We start from the raw sequence: 21,102 nt of genomic DNA on the forward strand, positions 1-21,102 counted from the left end.
TCATTTCCAAGCTCAAATTTTAGACACAAGTTCCTCTTTGCTTCCAATCTCCAGATTTGTAGTTAGAGTTTCCATATTTGTTCTAAAACTTCCTATTATTGCTTATTACTCTCAATTTCACATCACTAGCCCTAATTTTTATCATTTCCAATATCAAATCAATTCAACAAAAAGGAGAATAGTCAATAGTGCCCCATCAGCTCTACTTATCATCCCCTTAATGCATTTGAGGTGGTAATGTGTTTGATTCCTAGTTTGAGGTGGTAATGTGTTTGATTCCTAGTTAACATAATTAGACTAGTGGATCCCACTTACAACTACACTATACATTTTGGTGAACCTAGCGTGCCTTACGCTCACATTAACTTCTGATTTTTCACTTTTAGATTTGATTTGTATGCATTTAATTGACTCGTATTTACAATATTTTTTTATAAATCATTTATGCAATTACATTACATGCATTTAGAGGTCTAGTTCACCAAACCCTCTACATGTTGGTGAACTTGACGCTTCTTACAATTTTCATAATTATGATTAGGTGTTTTCAAATCTGATTTTTCACTATGGAATTTATTAAATTTGATTGGTTTGCTATTTCACATGTAATTACATTATTTATCAGCTATATTTTACTAAAATCATATGTTGAATGATGTTTCTTTCATTTTATGTTTCTTTCATTCATCCATAGCACTCTAATTTGTTGCACAATAATGGTTCCAAAGATGTTTCCTACATTCACTTAATTTCTAACAGCTTACATAAATGTTTCATGTTACCATATGATGATACTTTTAAAGAAGTTAATGGAATTTTTGGATTTCATTCAAGTTTTAGTAGAAATTTCAAGTAATACCTTTGATAATCCTTCTAGGCATGATGTTGAAATGAATCATTGCACATCTCCTAGATTATTCATGAGGAAATAGTTAATGCCTTCATAATGATCTCTTCAATGGAGATGAAGCATTAAGAAGTAATGATGAATCTTGTTCTCAAAAGGGTACTTTTGTGCAAGAGGGACAAACTAATAATGAATTTCCTAACACTTCTATTGTCTTAGATCCTCCTCATTCTCCAAGAACTTATCTTAGCCATCAATATGTTTTGAGACAAGATGATGTTATGCATTTCCATCATGATATGTCAACTAACATAACATTGAGTAGAGATGATTTTTTTGATGATGAGAATACTTCTTCCCAACTGAATAAAGTGGATAGGAATAATAATGATAGAGATAAGAATCTCCCTACAATAATTCATCCCCCTTCATGTATTCATCCCTTTGGTCCTTTAAAGTATACTTACACAACAAACTTCAATGATGTCTATGATGAAAGTCCCTCCCATTCAAAATTACAAATACATTATGAGGTTGGCTATGAAATAATATTTAAACAAGGATATAGTGCACAAAGCCTTGGAAAGATGGAACAAAGAGTCAAAGTTTCTATTGAACCTCCTTTGCAATGCACTAGAGAAGGTGTAGGATTTCTTCTCCCTTCCTTACCTATTTTGTTACCAAAGCCTAGTCCTCCTATCCAACAAGATACAAGGTCTACTCATTTCAATCTAGCAAAAAGAATCTTTTGTAAACTTAAACATAATAAAAATATTACTTTTCCTTACATAAGATATATGAATAATTCAAAGTATGGTAGTAAGGACACATTTTGTCAATTTCATCGAAGTCACTCCCTCTCTTGTTGATTGTTTTCATTTAAATGATTTGTTCAAGATTTATACGATATAGATCATATTCATATCACACTTGATCTCATTCTTTTCCTAAATCTAGATTTGGTAATGCCTTTGCACTCTTTCAGAGCCATTATGTTGCTCCTCACTATGTGACACTAGTAGCTTTCCATTTTAAGGATCTCTTTGTCATTTATGGTGGTACAATTTAATGTGCAATGATACTTGGCTAGCAACATAATAGCCTAGTTATTTTTATCTCCATGTTTGGGGGAAAAGAATAGTTTTTATTTTCTCTCTTTTCTAAGGATTCACTTTTCCTTTGTTGAGTTGCATCTTCTATACAGATATCCTTTCTTGCATAGAATTGTGTGTTCTTCATGACGATTTTACCCTTACCTTGAGGAGTGTATGACCTCTTCCTTTCTTGAAAGTGTATTGTCTTTATAAATGATCTCTCCTTGGTGTCGAGTGTGCAATCCTTCATCAAGAATTTCCTTCCCTAGTAAAAGGGAAGTTGTGAATCCTTCGTCTCCTTTCGCTTCTTGGATGAAGATGTTATTTGTGTTAAAGATTTCCTCTTGGAGATAAATGTATTTGGGAAAATATCTCTTCCCCCTTCTTTAATAATGACACATCCCTCAAAAGGATGCCTTTACACTTTGTGATGTACCCACCCTAGTCAGTCTTTGTAACTAATGGGTTAGCCTTTTTTTTTTGGACTCTCGTAGGCTAACATTCTAGATAGAGAGTCTTAGTGGCAGTTTCACTTCTTTAGTTCAGTCTTGGGTTTAGTTCTAGGGCCTTAGCAGTTGGTGTGTGGGCTTAGTTGTGGGCTTACTATTTTTAATAAGTCAATTTGGCATGTGTGCTAATTTTAGTCAGGGCACCTGGACACATGAAGGTTATTTAGTATTGACCCCTGCTTCTGACAATTTCTCAAAAGACTGAATATTGAGGGAGATATTAATATTTTAGTGGTTAAGTTATTTATTTAACTTATGTCCTTATATCATAAAGTCATAAATTGACTTTATTAATTTAAAAGGCCACTTAAATATTATAAAGTGATTTCTATTAAATCACTTAAATGATTTGGGAACCCAAGTTGAATATAAACTATGCAAATTTAATTAAATACATTTTAATGTATTTAAAATGCATTTGGACTTACTTATTCAAAATTGTGCCATTTAGGGGTTATAAGGAAATTGGAAGCAATTCAAAATCCATTATTGATTATTTGACATTGCTTGTTATTCTCTATGGATTGTCTTAGACAGGGGTTTCAAAGGGTTTTCTATTGAAGAATGTTCATTCTTCATGGATCTGTGATTCTGAGGCTATGAAAGATCAGCTGAATTATTGCAAACTAAGAGGGCTTTACATAGAAGCTTTCAAGTGCTTCATCAAAGGTTATTGGTGTTAGTTATTTGCAGATTTTGGAATAAGGAAGGAGGCAATATAGTTTAGAAGCCTCATTAGCAACATTATTTCAGTCAATAACTAGTCGTACAGGATTCATTGGTGGCCATACCAATCAAGTTGGCATGTGGGGCTCCAAAAAAGAGGCGTTTTGCCTAGGAGGCTAGAACGCCCACCCAAAGTGCATTTTGAATGCACAATTCCCAATGCCTAGTCTTTTTGAGCTATTCTATCTACTTTCTGACTGAGAGAAATTATTTCTTGGACTTGTACGGTCATTTGGGTCAGTTTCCCAGTTTTGGCTGGCAAACATCAAATTTGTTCATTTAAAATAAGCTAAGCACCCAAGGGTATGCAATTAGCAGTAGGATTTATTGTAGAAGGTATCTTATTCATAATATACTTGCAGTTACTCTCAATTTTAGTTCTATTAGATTTTATGTGCAATTCTTGTCTGGCACACATGTTATTTTATGCTTTAAATTTATTCAAAAACCTTGAAAATCCAAAAACACAACCACAATAGTATTTCAGGAGAGTTAGAACCAATAGGGTTCTTACAGTGGTATCAGAGCTCTAATCCTGCCTTCCTGGAGGGTTAGAAATTCTTATGCATCAACAACAGATTGGGCCTCATAGGTATTATACACACAGGAGACCTGGTTTGTAGGGTGGTCCTGATCAAATTGAAGGGATACCCTTGGAAATTATGGGGGACAGGAATGATGGTGAGCCACACAGAGAAACTGTTAACAATGAGGACCGAGAAGCTAAAAATATTATGAGGGGTCTTGTAACAAGACAGCGATGGGTGACAAATGTGTTGCAGCAGTTGACTACAACCTTATAGCAGATTACTAGGCCAAGGGGGCATAATCAAAACCAGGAAGAAAATGGAATTATTGTTGGTCACCTAAGGGGAAAAGTGACACCAAAACACACCTATGATAGGCCTACACGCCCAACCTTTGTTAGAAATGAACCTGAAAAAGAGGACGTGACTGAGGAGGAAGATGAGGTGGCCTTTATAGTTAAGCTAACCACACTTCATGATGAATGGGATGCATTACCACCAAGAGTTAAGGAACATCTTAACTTTGACAGGTTTATGAGTCAGAAGAGAGAACACAGCAAGAAGTGGAATTGGGATGACAAGAAACCTTGGAACAAAACTAATGATCTCAAATATGCAATCAACAAGATCACACTTTCTACTTTTGATGGTAGTGGTAGAGTTACAACCAGAGCTTGGATTACAAAGTTGGATACCTTCTTGACCCTACGTCCTATGTCAGAAGAAGATGCTATTAAGTTTGCATCTTTGCATTTGGATGGGTTAGCCCATGACTGGTGGCACCATGGGATGGTTACTTTGCATCATGAACTTATTACTACATACCAAGAATTCACTGACAAAATGGTTGAGCGTTTTGATAAAAGAGATCTAAAGTTGTATTTCAAGGATTTAGCTCAACTGAAACAAATGGGCAGCTTGAAATCTTACATTAGTGAATTTCAAAAGCTTTTGGTTATGGCAACTAACATCTCAGAGAGAAGGTTGGTCATTCTTTTTGTTGAAGGTCTTTATGAGACTATGAAGGGTTGGATTAAGGCTTTTGATCCCCTTACCTTGCAAGAAACCATGAGGAAGGCATGTAACATGGAACTTACCGCTCCTTGTAGTAAGTTCACTCCAAACAACTCAAAATTGTCCTCATCATTTAATGACAACAAATTTGATCCAAAGAAACCAGAAAATATGGACCAAAAGTAGAAGTTTGCAACACCTTTGGATAGGGAAACACTTAATGACATGCGTAGAAGTAAATTGTGTTTTCATTGTAAGGGCCGTTATGATGAAAACCATGATTGTCCCCTCAAGCCTAAGAGTCAAAATAGGCATATGGAGTGGTTTTGTGAGGGAGAAAACATGATTGATAACACAGACCAGCAAGCTGATCAAGATGATTCAGAGACTGAAACTCTAGAGAAGGGAGTTGAAAATGAAGGGGAATTTGATCTACAGAAAGCTCATATGTCTAGCATGTAGGGAGAAGGTTCTTTTAGGTTGTGTGGACTCTTGGCTGGTTAAAGAGTCATTTCTCTACTTGATACAAGTGCAACACATAATTTCATAGATGCACGGTTGGTGGAGAAGCGTGGGGTTCAAACTAAAAAGTTTGAAGGCATAAGGGTGAAAGTTGTTGATGGTAATGTTTTGACTTGTGATAGAATGATTTCAAACTTACCCATGAAACTTAATAACTATGAATTCAAAGCTGATTTTTATGTGGTTAGCATGGGAAACATGGATGTGGTCCTTGGCATGACATGGCTTCATGCAATGGGTGAATTTACACTCAACCTTAGAGATATGGAGATGAAATTCAAGGTTGATGGGACTAATCATGTTCTTAAAGCTATCAAGGCCAACAACTTAAAATAAATCACTCTTAAAATAATGGAGAGACTTATTAGACATGACATGGTGGATTGGGCAGCGAAGTGTAAACTAATGCCTACTTATGAGGAGCATCATAAAACACCTTACCATTCAAATATTTAGGATCTTAGAGTCAAGCAAACAAAGGTGTTCAGTGACATACCTCCTGCTAGGCCCCCTGATAGAGGCATAGAGCACATCATTGAGCTTGAAGAGGGCACCAAGCCCATCATGATTACACCTTACTAGCACCCCAAGTGGTTGAAAGATGAAATTGAGAAAACCATCAAAGTGATGAATAATGATGAACATCAGATACCCCAATTGGTACTGAGAGGGGGGGGGTGAATCAGTATAGGCAAAAACTTTCTCAACAAATTATCTGGTTAAAGCAATACCAACTGGTTGTCACCATCACTGAACTTAACCATGGCAATACCGGTTAAACACAGTAAGACATCAAACACCATAAACTGATAAGTCCGAACACTTCAAATACGATCAATACTTGATATCAACTTCACCTATAAACATATGCATGTGGTATACTAGTAATACCATAACCTAATAGCTCTGCATGCATAATCATTCAACCAAATAATACATAATCATCACATGAAAAATGCATAACACATAACACACAGATTTTTCATTTGGAAATCCAAATGGGAAAAACCACGGTGGGGATGAATACCCACAAGCTTGTTTTTGAACTCTTTGAAGCTCGCCCTGTTAAGAGCCTAGTCTGATTAAAGACTATACAATAAGGTTTTGTTAGGAACCGATCCTGTTAGAGATCACCCGGTTAAGGGATGGCTATATACCTTGTTAAAGGTTGAACCCCTATTAGAGGTTACCACACTAGAGGATTTGAAGAACTCAATGATCTTGAGTCACCTTGTTAGTTTTACAATAAGCCTATTAAAGCTACCCGGTAAAGGGATTTTCCAACTGTTGAAATGATTAGAAGACGACAAGTAAAACTTCTGATCTGATAATAGCACTACATGCCAAGGCAGATCCTTTTCATTTCCTCTACTCTGCAATCACACTCTGCAGTTTTCCTCTTACTGGTCTGGCAAGTATCTCATCACTCGGATACACACACAACATTTGCCAACAACTTTACCAGAACAAACATCATCGACCTTATAGACATCAACTAGGTCGGTAGCATAAACCCTAAACCCTAAGCATCTTAGGTTTACAACACAGGCGGTCCAATCCTAGTCGTCCAAACACTTTGCATAGAGCAATACAATTTCAAAGAGATCACAAGACAATCTGCATCGTCCATTCTTCACCGCACATAGAAATCAGTAACTCATCATGCTTTCTTCTCATATCACCAAAAAGAATGATCATTCCTGAGTTAGACATCAAATGCAGTCGATCTTCTCATGCAAGATCCTCGAGGAAATCCTTCACGCGCACAAAGTTGACGTGGCACCTCGATCTCATTCACATCACTTAGCTAACTCATCACAGAGTATCACCAGTTGCATCGCACAAGCGAGATTGCCAAACCGATAACCCTAGAGCTGAGACTGCCAACCGGTAGTCACACTTAGTGAAACCCTGACACCGGTTCACTGCATCTCCTCATACCTCTTCATACCAGTTTACTTGAACCTATTGACATCAATGACAACATATATTATCATCATATCAACGTGTCGGTTCATCGTATGCCAATAATATCCAACACAAAGAACTTGTAGCTATGGGACACATGAGGTCGAGTAAGTCTCCTTTCGCTTCATCAATTGTCTTGGTGAAGAAAAAATATGGCACACTTAGAATGTGCATTGATCATCATATGCTGAATAGAAGGACGATAAAGAACAGGTATCCCATTCCTCGCATCAATGAGTTGATAGATGAGCTTTATGGAGCTTGTTATTTCTCTAAGATTCACTTGAGGATAGGTTATCATCAGATTAGTGTTAGGGAGAAGGATATTGAGAAGACTGCATTCAGATGTCATTATGGACACTATGAGTTTTGGTTATGCCTTTTGGGTTAACCAATGCACCAGCCACCTTTCAGTCCACTATGAACAGGGTCTTCCAGTCTCAATTGAGGAGATTTGTTCTAGTTTTCTTTGATGACATTTTGGTTTACAGTTGAGCTTGGGAGGAACACCTAGTTCACTTGGATACTGTTTTAGGCATACTTGATAGGGAGTCCTTTTATGCCAAAGTCCAAGTGTGCATTGGGTGTGGTTGAACTCTTGTATTTGGGTCACATAATCAACAGAGAGGGAGTTCGCATGGATTCTAATAAGGTCTGTGTCATTGTTGATTGGCCTATGCCTGAGACCTTGACTCAATTGAGGGGATTTGTTGGTTTATGTAACTTCTACCGTTGGTTTTTTAGTGGTTTCTCAGGGCATGTTGCACCACTTACTGATTTGACAAAGAAGGGTGCATTTGTTTGGACACCTCTAGCACAGGAGTGTTTTGAGAAGTACAAGCAATTGATGACTACATGTCCAGTTCTAGCTTTACCAGATTTCACCAAACCTTTTGAGCTTCATTGAGATGCATGTGGAGAGGGTATTGGTGCAATGATTATGCAAGATCGTCATCCTATATCTTTCAAGAGTAGGAAGCTTAGGGGTCCTGAGAGGAGCTATAGTATTTATGATAAGGAAATGTTGGCCATCATGCATGCAATGGCTAAGTTCAGGTAGTACTTAGTTGGCAGCAAGTTTTGTGTCAAAACTGATCATAATAGCTTGAAGCATTTCCTTGGACAGCGGGATCTAAATGAGCGTCAATAGAAGTGGGTTAGCAAGTTACAATCTAATGATTTTGACATCTCCTATGTCAAAGGGACTCAGAACGTTGTTGTTGATGCATTATCTTGTCGTCCCCATTTGAACTCCATGGCAATTGTTTTCGAGGATTGGAAACACTTGATTATAGCAGAGTATGTCAAGAAACCATGGGCTTCTGGTATTATTGATGGTATAGTACAGGACAGTAAGTACTCTCTTATGAATGATCTTATAATCTACAAAGAGAGAATATTTTTAGTCCCAAATTCATATATGAGGAACACGGTATTGAGATTTCTATATGATTCACCAATGGCTGGTTATCCTAGTTACTTTAAGACCTATAGGCAAGTACGGGGGAGATTTACTTGGAAGGGTGTCAAATCTGATGTTCTCCAATATGTCAGGGAGTGATTTGTTTGTCAACAAAACAAGTAGGAGCATACTTTCCCTGTTGGGTTACTTCAGCCACTTCCTATTCTTGAGAGGAAGTGGGAATGCGTCTATGGACTTTATTACAGGCTTGCTGAAAGCTCAAGGGAGAAACAACATTTATGTGGTAGTTGATCAGTTGACTAAGTATGCACATTTCTTCCTGATCACGACTACTTATTTAGTTGCACATGTGGCTGACCTTTTATTTTGTGAGGTATTCAGGTTGCATGGATTACCTCGAAGTATTGTCAGTGATAGAGACGGTAGGTTCATGAGTAACTTTTGGTAGGAGTTATTTAGACTATGCGAGACAGATCTCACTCCGAGTACTAGCTACCACCCTGAGACTAATGGGCAAACAGAGATTGTCAACAAATGGGTGGAGAGATACCCGCGGAACTACATTTATGGCTAGCAGAAGGTTTGGGTGAAGTGGTTGCACCTTTGTGAGTATTGTTATAATTCTACTCACCACATGACTATTTAGATGACACCATTCAGAGCTTTGTATGGTTATGATGCTCCTAGTTTTTTGGATTTACTGCTGAGCAATTGCAGAGTACCGAATGTTGGGGATCTATTGCAGGATAACCAGGATATCATGAGCGCTCTTCGTCAGAACATTCAGAAGGCTCAAAATCAGCAAAAGCAATATGCTGATCAAAGGAGGGTTGAGAGATCTTTTGAGATCGAGAATATGGTGTATCTGATGCTTTAGCCCCATAGGCAGTCCTCTCTTAGGAACAAGGGCTTTGAGAAACTCAAGCCACATTATTATGGGCCATTCAGGATTATCAAGTGAGTTGGCGAGGTGGCTTACGAGTTGGATTTACCAACAAATAGTAAGGTCCATAATGTGTTCCATGTTTCGTGTCTCAAGAAGGCATTAGGACAACATATAGCTCCTTCTTCAGACTTACCACCCTTGGATGATGAGGGGAAGTTGATTTTAGTACCTGAGGTCATCATAAAGACTAGAGAGCATCACCTTCGGAGGCGAATCATTAGAGAAATTTTGGTTAAGTGGAGAGATCTATTGGATGCTACTTGGAAAGGTGAGAGTATTTTGCAGCATCCTGCATTGAGTTTGCTTGAGGACAAGCAAATTTAAGGAGGGCGGACTGTGATGTCCCCACCCTAGTCAATCTCTGTAACTGATGGGTTAGCCTTTTTTTTTTGGACTCTCGTAGGCTAACATTCTGGATAAAGAGTCTCAGTGGCAGTTCCACTTCTTCAGTTCAGTCTTGGGTTCAATTCCAGGGCCTTAGCAGTTGGTGTGTGGGCTTAGTTGCGGGCTTACTATTTTTAGTAAGTCAATATGGCAGTTTTGCTATGTTTACTCAGGGCACCTGGACACATGGGGGTTATTCGGTGTTGACCCCTGCTTCTGAAGGTTCGTCAAAAGACTAAATATTGAAGGAGATTAATATTTTAGTGGTTAAGTTGTTTATATAGCTTATGAGCTTATATTATAAAGTCATAAATTGACACTATTAATTTAAAAGGCCACTTAAATATTATAAAGTGATTTCTATTAAATCACTTAAATGATTTGGGTGCCCAAGTTCAATATAAACTATGCAAAGTTAATTAAATACATTTTAATGTATTTAAAATGTATTTGGGCATACTTATTGAAAATCGTGTTATTTGGGGGTTATAAGGAAATTGGAAGCAATTCAAACTCCATTATTGATTATTTGACATTGCTTGTTATTTTCTCAGTGGATTGTCTGAGACTAGAGTTCCAGAGGGTTTTCTATTGAAGAACGTTCATTCTTCATGGATCTGTGATTCCGAGGTTGTGAAAGATCAACTGAATTATTGCACACTGAAAGAGCTTCACACAGAAGTTTTTCAGGTGCTTCATCAGAGGTTATTTGTGTTAGTTATTTGTCGATTTTGGAATAAGGAAGGAGGCAATACAATTTAGAAGCCTCATTAGCAGCATTATTTCAATCAATAACCAGCCATACAAGATTTATTGTTGGTTGTACCAATAAGGTTGGCACGTGAGGCTCCAGAAAAGAGGCGTTTTACCTAAGAGGCTGGAACGCCTACCCAAATTGCATTTTGAATGCAAAATTCCCAACGCCTATTCCTTTCAAGCTATTCTATCTACTTTCTGGCTCAGAGAAATCATTTCCTAGACTTGTATGGCCATTTGGGTCAGTTTCCCACGAGTATGCAATTACCAGTAGGATTTATTGTAGCAGGTAACTTATTTATAATATATTTGGAGTTGCTCTCAATTTTAGTTCTATTTGATTTTGTGTGCAATTCTTGTCTGGCACGTGTTATTTTATGCTTTAAATTTGTTCAAAAACCTTGAAAACCGAAAAACACAACAACTATAGTATTTCAGGAGAGTTAGAACTAGCAAGGTTCTTACACACTTATTGCCAAATATCTCTATTAAAACTCTCTCTTCCTTGCATATAAGAGTTGTGGCCTCTTTCTAGCTTGGAGTGTATATGCATTGTTTCTTAAAGGGTATCTCCTTGAGATCAAGCTTATACATGACACATGTCCTACCTTTGATACATATGATGTTATATATTGCCATTTTACTACACAAACTTCCAAGAGCTATTATATCCATACTCTTCCACTCATTTCCCTATGTCATCTATTGTTGTTATGAAACCCATTTCTATTACTTAAGCCTCTCCTATGTGTTTCAATCCTACTTCAACTAATACACTTCACTCTCCCAATAAGATGTCCATGTCCATGTGGTCATTCCTTCCATAGCTTCTATATTCACTTCTACTACACCTTACCCTTGAGAACTCTCTTCTTCATTCTTCTTGTGAGATGTACTTGGTTGAGTTATCAAATCACTTCACCTCTATCATTGGTTGATTCCATATTTTGGTATATGTTATGTGCATGTGTGGCTTTTTTTGTTTTCTTGTTCCCATTTCATGGTAGCACAAATTCAAGTGCAACATCTTCACTTATCTTAGGTAATAGCACAGCCATCTTCATTTTTTTTGTCCTTACCTATCCTTTGGGGAAACCAAGTTCTATTTGACTATTTATGGGCAGCATGTCATAAACACTATGGGCATACATCCTATATTCATCCTTTCTAAGGATCTTTTCATTTTTTTAACCCCATTTTCATCTACCTTATAATCAATTCCACACACTTATTACATGAAAGTATTTTGGGGGGGCATACTTCTACCATTTGCATATTTTGCCATTCTTTCATGGTAGCTACAATTTGTGGCTCCAAGTGTAAAGAACACATGGATATTGCCACCTTTATCAAGGTTGTTTAGCAATTGAGCATGCTAACACATGCAATCCCTAGTATTGTACTTATGGATGAAATACCTAGCAATAGAATACACACTAATGTATGCGATTTGTTGGAGAATCATGAGTCACCTAGCAATAAAGCATGCAAGTACATGTGATTCATCTTGTTAACTAGTTTTCATGATTTCCTAGCAACAAAGTAAGCTAGAAATTGTGTCATGTGTTCTATTTTGTATCTTCTATTTTCATTTTTTTGTGTGCACATTAGTTTCTTATTTATGAAAAAAATATTCTCCTCATTACATTATTCTCGTCATATAATATTTCTTCTCTAATAGTTTCATTATGTACACTAATTTTATTTTCCCTATACATGTTTACAATGTTCTAACATAGTTGTTTTATAGGTTTTATGTTTTTCTAATATATTTGTGTTGCAGATCATGTTCTTCTAACACTTGTATGTTACTAGTGTTTTTTTCCTAACATGTTTTGCAGATCTCAGCATGGGGGCATAAATTCCTCACTCAAAGAATGTTGCAAATCTTTTTGTGTATTCTTTTTTAATATTTTCCATATTTTCATTTATGTGCATTAACATAATTAATTCTGGTGACCCAACCAAAAAAAGCGGGGGGGAAATATGAAAATTACACTCCACAATTTATATTTTTATTTTAATTGAAGAAAAGAATATTACATCTAGGAAAGAAGCTGGAAAAACACTGCTGTCAAAGCTATAACAGCAGTATACATCAAAAACACTGTTATAATACTCCAAAATTTTAACACTACATATTATCCTTATTTAGTGTCCACTCCTGTAGATGGTTTGAGGACCACTTTATCCCTCTTCCTAACACGGTTCCTAATCTAGATGCCAAGTTGTGTTGTTTTCATGTGTCTATGTTCTTGTTATGTAATTTTTAATGTTTCTATTGTTTATGCAACAATTTTGTGATGTTTCTTGCTTGTGTCTTCTTGGACATTAGTGCAGACAGACATCTGCGCAAGTGCACTGATGTCTCACAGCCATATGACCATACGCGCTGTTACTTGGCATAAAAAATTTGGGTCTATTTATCTTTTGGATATTGAATTGGGATTCCTCCTTCATACTTTGAAACTGATTTTTGGCTTCAAGTCTTCTTCACCTCCAAAATCTAAAGAACTCTATAACAGGAGCATTGTACACACCATGGACTCTGTTTTCTTGGGATATCGTTCTCTTTCTCTTTCCCTTATGTTTTTTATTCCATTCTCACATCTCTCAACTCTATTCCATACACAGGGATTATAGAAGACATTTATTATTGTTCCTTCGTCATATACATCATTACTTTTACTCCTAGATGCACACAGGATAGCAACACACACTCTTCCAATCTTTTCATATGACTACCGTGGAGGTTGTGGGGTTTGACCATATTGACAAGCTCCTAAGTAGTCATGAATATTTTTCATGTCAGAGCTACAAGTATTTCTTGGACACTCTCACATGAAGGTTTATATTTTTTAATCTTCACTTGTCATTTTGCTATTTCATTCAAATAAATTGGATGTACATTATAGTAACAACATTCTATATTTTACTGTAATGTTCTATGCTCTTGTCTTGGCTTCTCCCGTGCAGATATTGTAGCTTCCATACAGTCACTTTCAAACTATAGTGCAAATCTGAAAAGATAACATAAGCATGCTAGTGTTTGTATTGAGAACTCCAGTTTTTTAGTTTTATAACTCACTTTAATTGTCTTCTTGTTTAAGAACTAATCGTAGTACTAACTAAGCATCTATGCCTTCGCATGGAATGTATGAAAGCAATATGAATAAATGAATTAGAAAAGCCCTTTTCTCCACTAGTATTGCAATTAAATATAGTGAGAGACACTTGTTCTTCTGCAGGCCTTATGAGATGAGTTTAAGGGCTTTAGTGACATGAATCAAATTAAAAGTGAGAAACACAAAAGTACAAAATTCAGCTGTATAGAATTAAGTTTATCCACGTATAACATTTTACATTGTTGCAGCAAGAAAAACTAACAGGCATTGATACAACCAAAGTTTGCTGGCTGACGAGCATAAGCACATTCGTGGAAATGCTCATAAAGTACTGATGGCAGTGCCACAGCAACTATCATAAAGAGTCATCAAACTAAGTGTAAAACCTTCAAGCTACAGCCAACTCTAATCCTAACCTGAGAAACCCTTCTATAACAGCATCTTAGACGCTTCTTCTATATCTTGAATAAAGTTCACATGACAAGAAAGATATCACTTGCTGCAGAATGTCCCATTTGTACGGCCTATTGCTGTCAACCTTTGTGCTCAGAAATTTCATTCTCAGCTCTTTGCAAGACCAATACCGAATGGTCTACTAAATATCCTTACAGCCGAAGCTGTTGGGACTTGTGGTCAATACCATTAAACACAAATGTCGCAGTAAGAGGAACGAATTGCTTTGTAATTAGCTGCAAACAAATAGCTCATCACAGTAGTTAGCAAGTAAATCATATGATTAGCAATTACACACTAAAGATACAATATTTGATATTTAAAACATTAGAAAGCAAACTAACAGTTTTACCTTGATAGCTTCCTGTGATGCAACACCGCCCACAAATGCAGCAACACTGTGGATCTCAGAAGCTCCAAATCGACACATCTCACTAATGAGATCTTCTGATAATTTAGCACCATTACATCCCATGTCATTTAGGAGTCCAACAGCAATAGTTTTTAACCTTGAAACATCCTCGTCCATCTCCCTAGCATATTTACAGATTGTTGGCTTGAGAGTTAAAAAATCAATAGTTTAATTGTTAATGCCACCAAAAACCAGTCAATCTTAAACTTTTCAATTGAACCAAAGCAATACCGTATACATCAACATTAGAAAATATCACTATGAATGCTACATATGATTGACTCACTCTATTCGCGGTCTTCCAACAACTTCACTATGAACAAGAAGCGAGATATAAGTCAAAAGTTCTATCCTCAAAAGTCTGATAATAACACTGGTTTCTTGAATAAATTCTATCATGTTCATTGCCCCAAGCTTTCCAGGAAAATAGATTGAAAAGAGCATTATTGTATTCTTGATTGAGAACATACCCATCAAATACTCCAGGGTATCTATTGTATGCTGTTGCAAAGTGATCCACTGCTCGAAGAAGAATGTAAAAGCCCACAGCACCACTACAGACACAAAGCAACGACATCCTCTTGATTTATCATATCACCGACAAAAACAAGACAATATTATGAAAAGAATAATATAAAATAGATGACAAACCTATTCAAAAGTATGCATATGTGTAAATTTCAAATTTGATTCCATCTATGAAAGCCCCGTTCCTTGAGACAAAAATCTTGTGGCATGAACATGTATTCATAACTTTGAGAATTTGGAGCGTGCAAAATTCGATGACATTTTTCAAGGCAAAATGAAGAATTGTAATCTAATAAAAGACACATTGGCAAAACCAGGTCACATATCAATATCTTTATTTTATCATAATCCCATGGAGATGCACTAAATTATTGCAGTCTTCAAACAACGGTCCACAATTATCCTTGTTTATGTGTGATATTTTAGAACATATAATCTTAATTTTAGAAATCAATCAGTACTTAAAAAAAGTGATATTATAAATCCAATGGTGGTTATGCAGTGGAAGTTTGGAAACGATATGTGTGTTGACCCAATAATGAGAGATTTACTTGTAAAACAAATCTTAGTTGTTATACCTTACATATCTTCTAGGATGGCTTCAAACTTAATGTTAATTTCAGTATCAAAATTTTGCTGTGTAAATTAAGATCAGAATAAAAGATAAATAATACACAAAGCAGGGTTAATTTTCACATTCGTTGAACTGTGAAATTAATGCAAAAATAAGTATCAATATTGTATTCAATGCTAAAATATTTCATGTTTAGCATTACATGATCAAACTAATTTTCCAAAAAATCCCGTACAATAAGTATGCTTCACAAAAGTCTTTAATAAACAAAACCACATACTATCTGTATTGACATTGTTAAGAGTCAAGACATTATATGACATCTGTGGTTCCTCGTGGGTGTCAATTTATCTACTAGATTTCTAAATTGAAAAAGGATAGACCCTAGTAGAAATGCAATAAAACTGTGTATATTGGGTTAATTATATGTGATTATGTAACAACCAACATACTGCACATAAGTTTGACTAGGAAGTTAAAATTGGCAAAAACAAGTTAGCATGGAGAATAATTTACCTTCAATTTCTTAAATGAAGGCTATGTAATATGTATAGAAGTCAGGAGCATCATCAAAATCAACCACATAATTTGTGAAGATTATTGTTTGGCACTATTCTCTAAGGCAAAGTACCGGAAAACCAGACTTTACGCTCAAATAATAGGTGAGATATTAATCAACGATATTATGGAACTGTCTTTGTTTATTTGCTTCTATGATACAGTGTGTTTCGTCTTTCTCCGTTTCTGTATCTCAATATGTTTGTTTCCAATCTTGTCTCTCTGTGTTTCAATAGAGGATGTATGCGATTCTATTGTGGGTTTGTCATGACACTAAAAGAATGCCTTAAATTCTGATTTTTTCCTAAAATTTCAATTGTTTCTTTCCTTCGATTGTTTAATATTTTAAAAACCCAATCCCTAACCCAAATTTCATTGCAATTAAATTGTGATCAACTTGGCAACGTCATATTCTTATTATTGAATTCCTTTCAGCTGATGAAACAAAATTGTCCTAAAGTCCATCCTCGACTGTATAACAAATGAACTACCCTCTAAGAGAATAGAGAATTTGGTCTTCATTGATCGATAAGCAGGTGCCTGCAGGTTTCTATTTGAGCTTCATTGTTCTTCCACTGGATGGCATAGAAGACAAATACAGTGATAGTGTTATTGCTGAATTAACGAGCTGCTGGATTTTCTGAAACCCGAGGAAGAGTTAAACTCATCACCCCACCAATTTCCTAATTAGGTGGTATCATGCGGTTTATCTTATGTTTGCTGCTTAAGTTTTAGTAGTACAAGTGATTTTGTATAAAATTTTGAATTAAGCACAATGGATAATTTGGAATCTTCTTTTACAATAATGAAACTGCTACAATTTGATTATTGAAAATAAATTGTGAAAGAATAAAAGGCTAAAAGTATGCAGCCATTTTCTTCTTCTTTTTTAACATTTTCCTTCAAATTTTAACTCCAGAATTTCTCTTATTAAGATAATTTATACGGCAAAAATATTATAATTTTACAACAATTCCACAAATATTCCTCAAAATTCTAAGGACTACTAAACAAATAAGCTAAACAACCACATATAAGACCTTACTCTAATTTTATACGATATTTTAAATAGCTACAATTCTCTGTAGATATCTTGTACTACTCATTAATAATAATGTCTGAATATTGAATCATAATTCAGAGAATTTGATGTTTCATTCTAATTTCATATTTATTATTACAAAGAATTCGATGATTTCCATGGTGTATACATCTAATCCAATTTTGTAAGTGCAAGTCATTGTTCATATACACATCAACAGCGGACTTGTTCATTAACTCTACTTTCCACATTATATAGGACGTTCCCTGCTTTTAGGGGTCATAATCTTCATGTCGCTGGAGTTGCGGGGAGTTACCCTCTAACTATTTTTATGAAAAACCCAACCCAACATAGGCTGGAGTGAAGGAACAGATGGTTGTTTATGTGCTATCAAGGTAAATGAGCAATATTACAGTGAAAATAGCTCCTCTTTTGAATAGATAAAATCAACTTTGAAGAAGAAAGCTGTGCACAAAGTTTTTCATTTTAGGAAGAACTGATTATGCAGCTCATTACTAACAATTACCTTTCCAATTGAAGGCATATTTATTATTTCTATTAGTTTTTAGATGGAGGTATATCTACGTTTAAAAGTGCAGATATTGATAATTAATAGAAGACATTGTTAGGATTAGATGTGTTATTTACCTCCAGGTCTTAGTAAAGAAACATTGTAATCCCAACAAGAACTATAATGTTGTAAATATTATTCTGTGTATATCTCCAAACATTATGTGCCCATGCCATAGTTGGAGGCAGATTTGGAATGAACTCTCCAAGACAACTGGTAGTATAGGTTATAAGAGGCATAACGTGGGAGGTTTGTAAGATCCCTACTAATTTTTAACCCAATTTTTACAATCTTTTTTACGAGGAATTTTGTCAAACAGTTTGCTTGTCCAGAATTGTGAGAGTTTTCAGTTTGGCATTGGTACTGATCTTTGTTTATTGCAGATTTATTCTTATGAATTTAAACATAGAGAGGATGCAAAGAAGGATTATACAACTGGAATAGCTGAAGCAAGAACTACAAGCAGAGATATAAGATCTGACCACCATTGAAATTATCGACGGAGCATTATATACTCATAACAGTGAATTATGAAAGAAGATATCAATCTGAAATCAATGGCAGAGCTCAGAAATATAACAGTAGGGATAAAGAACTCATATTACAGCACCAGTCTTCATCAAACCCGCATTCAGCTCCCTTCATCTCAGTACATTCTTAATAGCAGACATAGACCAACAACTATGCTCTCAAACCAAGAAATGTGAGAGTATCGCTCCACATACAAGAAAGGGTTGCCCAGTCTGAGTGATTCTGCCCAGCATTAGAAGGATAACTCATATGTGGATTCTACATTAAGGAATACCATACGCCAAACACTGGATATCTGCTTACTCATTAATTCGACCCCCTTGAATCTTATTTCATTACCTGCTGGTCCGATAAAGAGAAAATATATACACTCAGACACAGAAGTTCATATTCATGCACTCAAGACAAGCATATTGCAACAGTAAAGAATAACTCCAGAGGCCCGAGTTAATTCTTTACGAGTGAATCATGAAGCGAATCCACCTCCAAGATGAATTGAGTTTTCGGTCAATTTGAGAGTAATCCCAAAGGTTTTCATCCTCGGGATACTGAAAGCAAGAATCTCTCAGAGCTGTTCAAAAGAAATTAATAAACCAAGCATACCTGAATGTTCCTCAAAGCCCTCCATAAATAGGCCTTGGTGTGACCAATCCTTTCAAATTCTAGACTGTCGGAATTTCTGTTCCTTTATTTGAATAATTGCAATTAATAATAAGTGACTTTTATTGTTTAACTTTTGTTGACAGAAGTCACTAATTGCCTTATTAAATAATTAAATTAATTTTTCATTATTATTCAACAGCTTAAATTTTAATTATTTAATTCATTTTTAATATCCAAATAAAGGGGTACAGTCTGAGTTGGCCTAGTGTTGGAGAACTTGTGCTCTTGAAAGAGAGGTCACAAGTTCAAATCCCGTAGGGAATAGGGTATGTACATCTTATCGGCTTCGGCCTATCACCGATCAAAAAAAATATATATCCAAATAAAGGGGACATTACAAGGTTACGCTGTAACGCATCCTTGACATTTGCATATATACATGTAAGGGGAATCTTTGGCACGGGTTACATGTAAGACAACTGTTGTGGAGGTTATGTGTAAGTCAATCATTGTGGAGGTTACATGTTGATATCTACCAAATGGGGTGCTTGGAAGACTGTGTTCATCATATTTTGTCCCTTTGTTGGGCTGCATTGTCCTATCTTCAGAACATCATGTTTGGAGGAAAGAGTGTAGAACCTTCTTTAGAGGTTTTTGAAACTCATAAACACGTCATGTGGTTGTCTTATATGGTTCTGTAATATCACTTGGTGATTTTATGCCTTGCTTGAACCATATAAGAATGCACATGGATAATGGTATTGTGTAGCAGCTGGATGCATGATTATGGTGCTAAAATGTTTTGGAATTTTAAAGTGTTGATCTCTTATTACTCTATGTTGTGACTTAGCAGTATGGTAATGTATATATGGTTGCCTGTGTTTGTTCAAGGTCTCTAGAACAATAAGATGCTCCTTGATTAATCATTGTATTGTAAATATGTTTTAATGTTAATGTAATAAATGTGGTGCTTTAGAAGTTGGGTTTTTTCCTTGAAGGGATTTCCCAAGATGCATTAATCTTGTGGAGTTTGCTTGTATTTCTTCTCTTGAATTCCCTATTCTATTTTATTTTCCAAGTCTTATTTCCAAGCTTTTGTGCTGTTGAAATTTTGTTAGATCTAAAAAATTGTAACTCTACTTATACAAATTATGTGGAAATTGTTTCTTATTTCCTAACATTTGGTATCAAAACTTGGTCAGCTTATGAGATTAGCGAGAGTGGACCATTTGTTTTAATCCTTGTTGCAGTGAGAGTTTTGCAATGATCTTGTTTTCAGGAAACAATCATGGCTTGCACTCGTATGGAGAGGGAGAGGTTTAACATGATACCATGAAAACTTCGGATCACATCCAATGAGAGTTTTTGGCAATGATGTGAATCTTGATCTTCTGAGATGTTGATTGTGTTATTGATTCCTTTTGAAGGTTAATTCAGTTTGAAGAAGCTTCTTGTTTTTCTGATGAGAGCTGAAAGTTACAACTTTTATCACTGATTCATTTTGCTCTTTGTGACCATTAACGAGTTTATTCTGAGAAAAGGGTGACATTTTTTCTTGGTTGTGATTTTTGGTTGCAAAGGGAGCATTTGTGTTTGTGGTGGAAATCAGATCCAAGGCTTGAAACAACAAGTAATTAAAGAGCTGAAATGAAAAAGCTCGACATGTAACACTGTTTTGAAAGATGAATTTGGGTTACAATCCTGAGTGATGTTGAATGTGTCATCCTAGGGGTATTTTCTGATGGGTAATTCTTAAACAATCTTTCATTTCCCTGTTTAGATTATCTGGTTTTCAAACAAATTGTATCAGAACCTTGTTTTGTTGGCTATAGTGTTCAACAGATTGATCTATGTTATAAGAATGTTCTTTTTGTTACGAAATGGTTCTCAATTATGAATGGATCTATGTTTATAGATGGTTCTATTAGGTAAATGGATGTGTGATCATAGACAGTTTCAATATTCATTGATAATATGTGTTTTGGAGCT

General features: G+C 35.7%; 1 protein-coding gene across 4 annotated transcripts in view; it reads right to left on the minus strand.

Moving 5' to 3' along the window:
* Positions 1-14,025: 14,025 nt before the first annotated feature.
* The window catches only part of LOC131076289 (NEDD8-activating enzyme E1 regulatory subunit AXR1), a 165,616-nt gene continuing 158,539 nt past the window's right edge, over positions 14,026-21,102 (minus strand). The window contains exons 12-15 of one of the 4 annotated variants that reach the window (XM_058013405.2): positions 15,177-15,260; positions 14,993-15,067; positions 14,647-14,827; positions 14,026-14,530 (exon numbers count right to left, since the gene is read on the minus strand). In XM_058013405.2, coding sequence (XP_057869388.2) covers positions 14,447-14,530; positions 14,647-14,827; positions 14,993-15,067; positions 15,177-15,260 — 424 coding nt within the window. In that variant the 3' untranslated portion in view covers positions 14,026-14,446. The remainder of the gene's footprint in view (positions 14,531-14,646; positions 14,828-14,992; positions 15,068-15,176; positions 15,261-21,102) is intronic. The other 3 variants (XM_058013406.2, XM_058013407.2, XM_058013408.2) reach the window with 3 other exon arrangements.

Source organism: Cryptomeria japonica, chromosome 4 (assembly GCF_030272615.1).
Source record: "Cryptomeria japonica chromosome 4, Sugi_1.0, whole genome shotgun sequence".
NCBI lineage: Eukaryota > Viridiplantae > Streptophyta > Pinopsida > Cupressales > Cupressaceae > Cryptomeria > Cryptomeria japonica.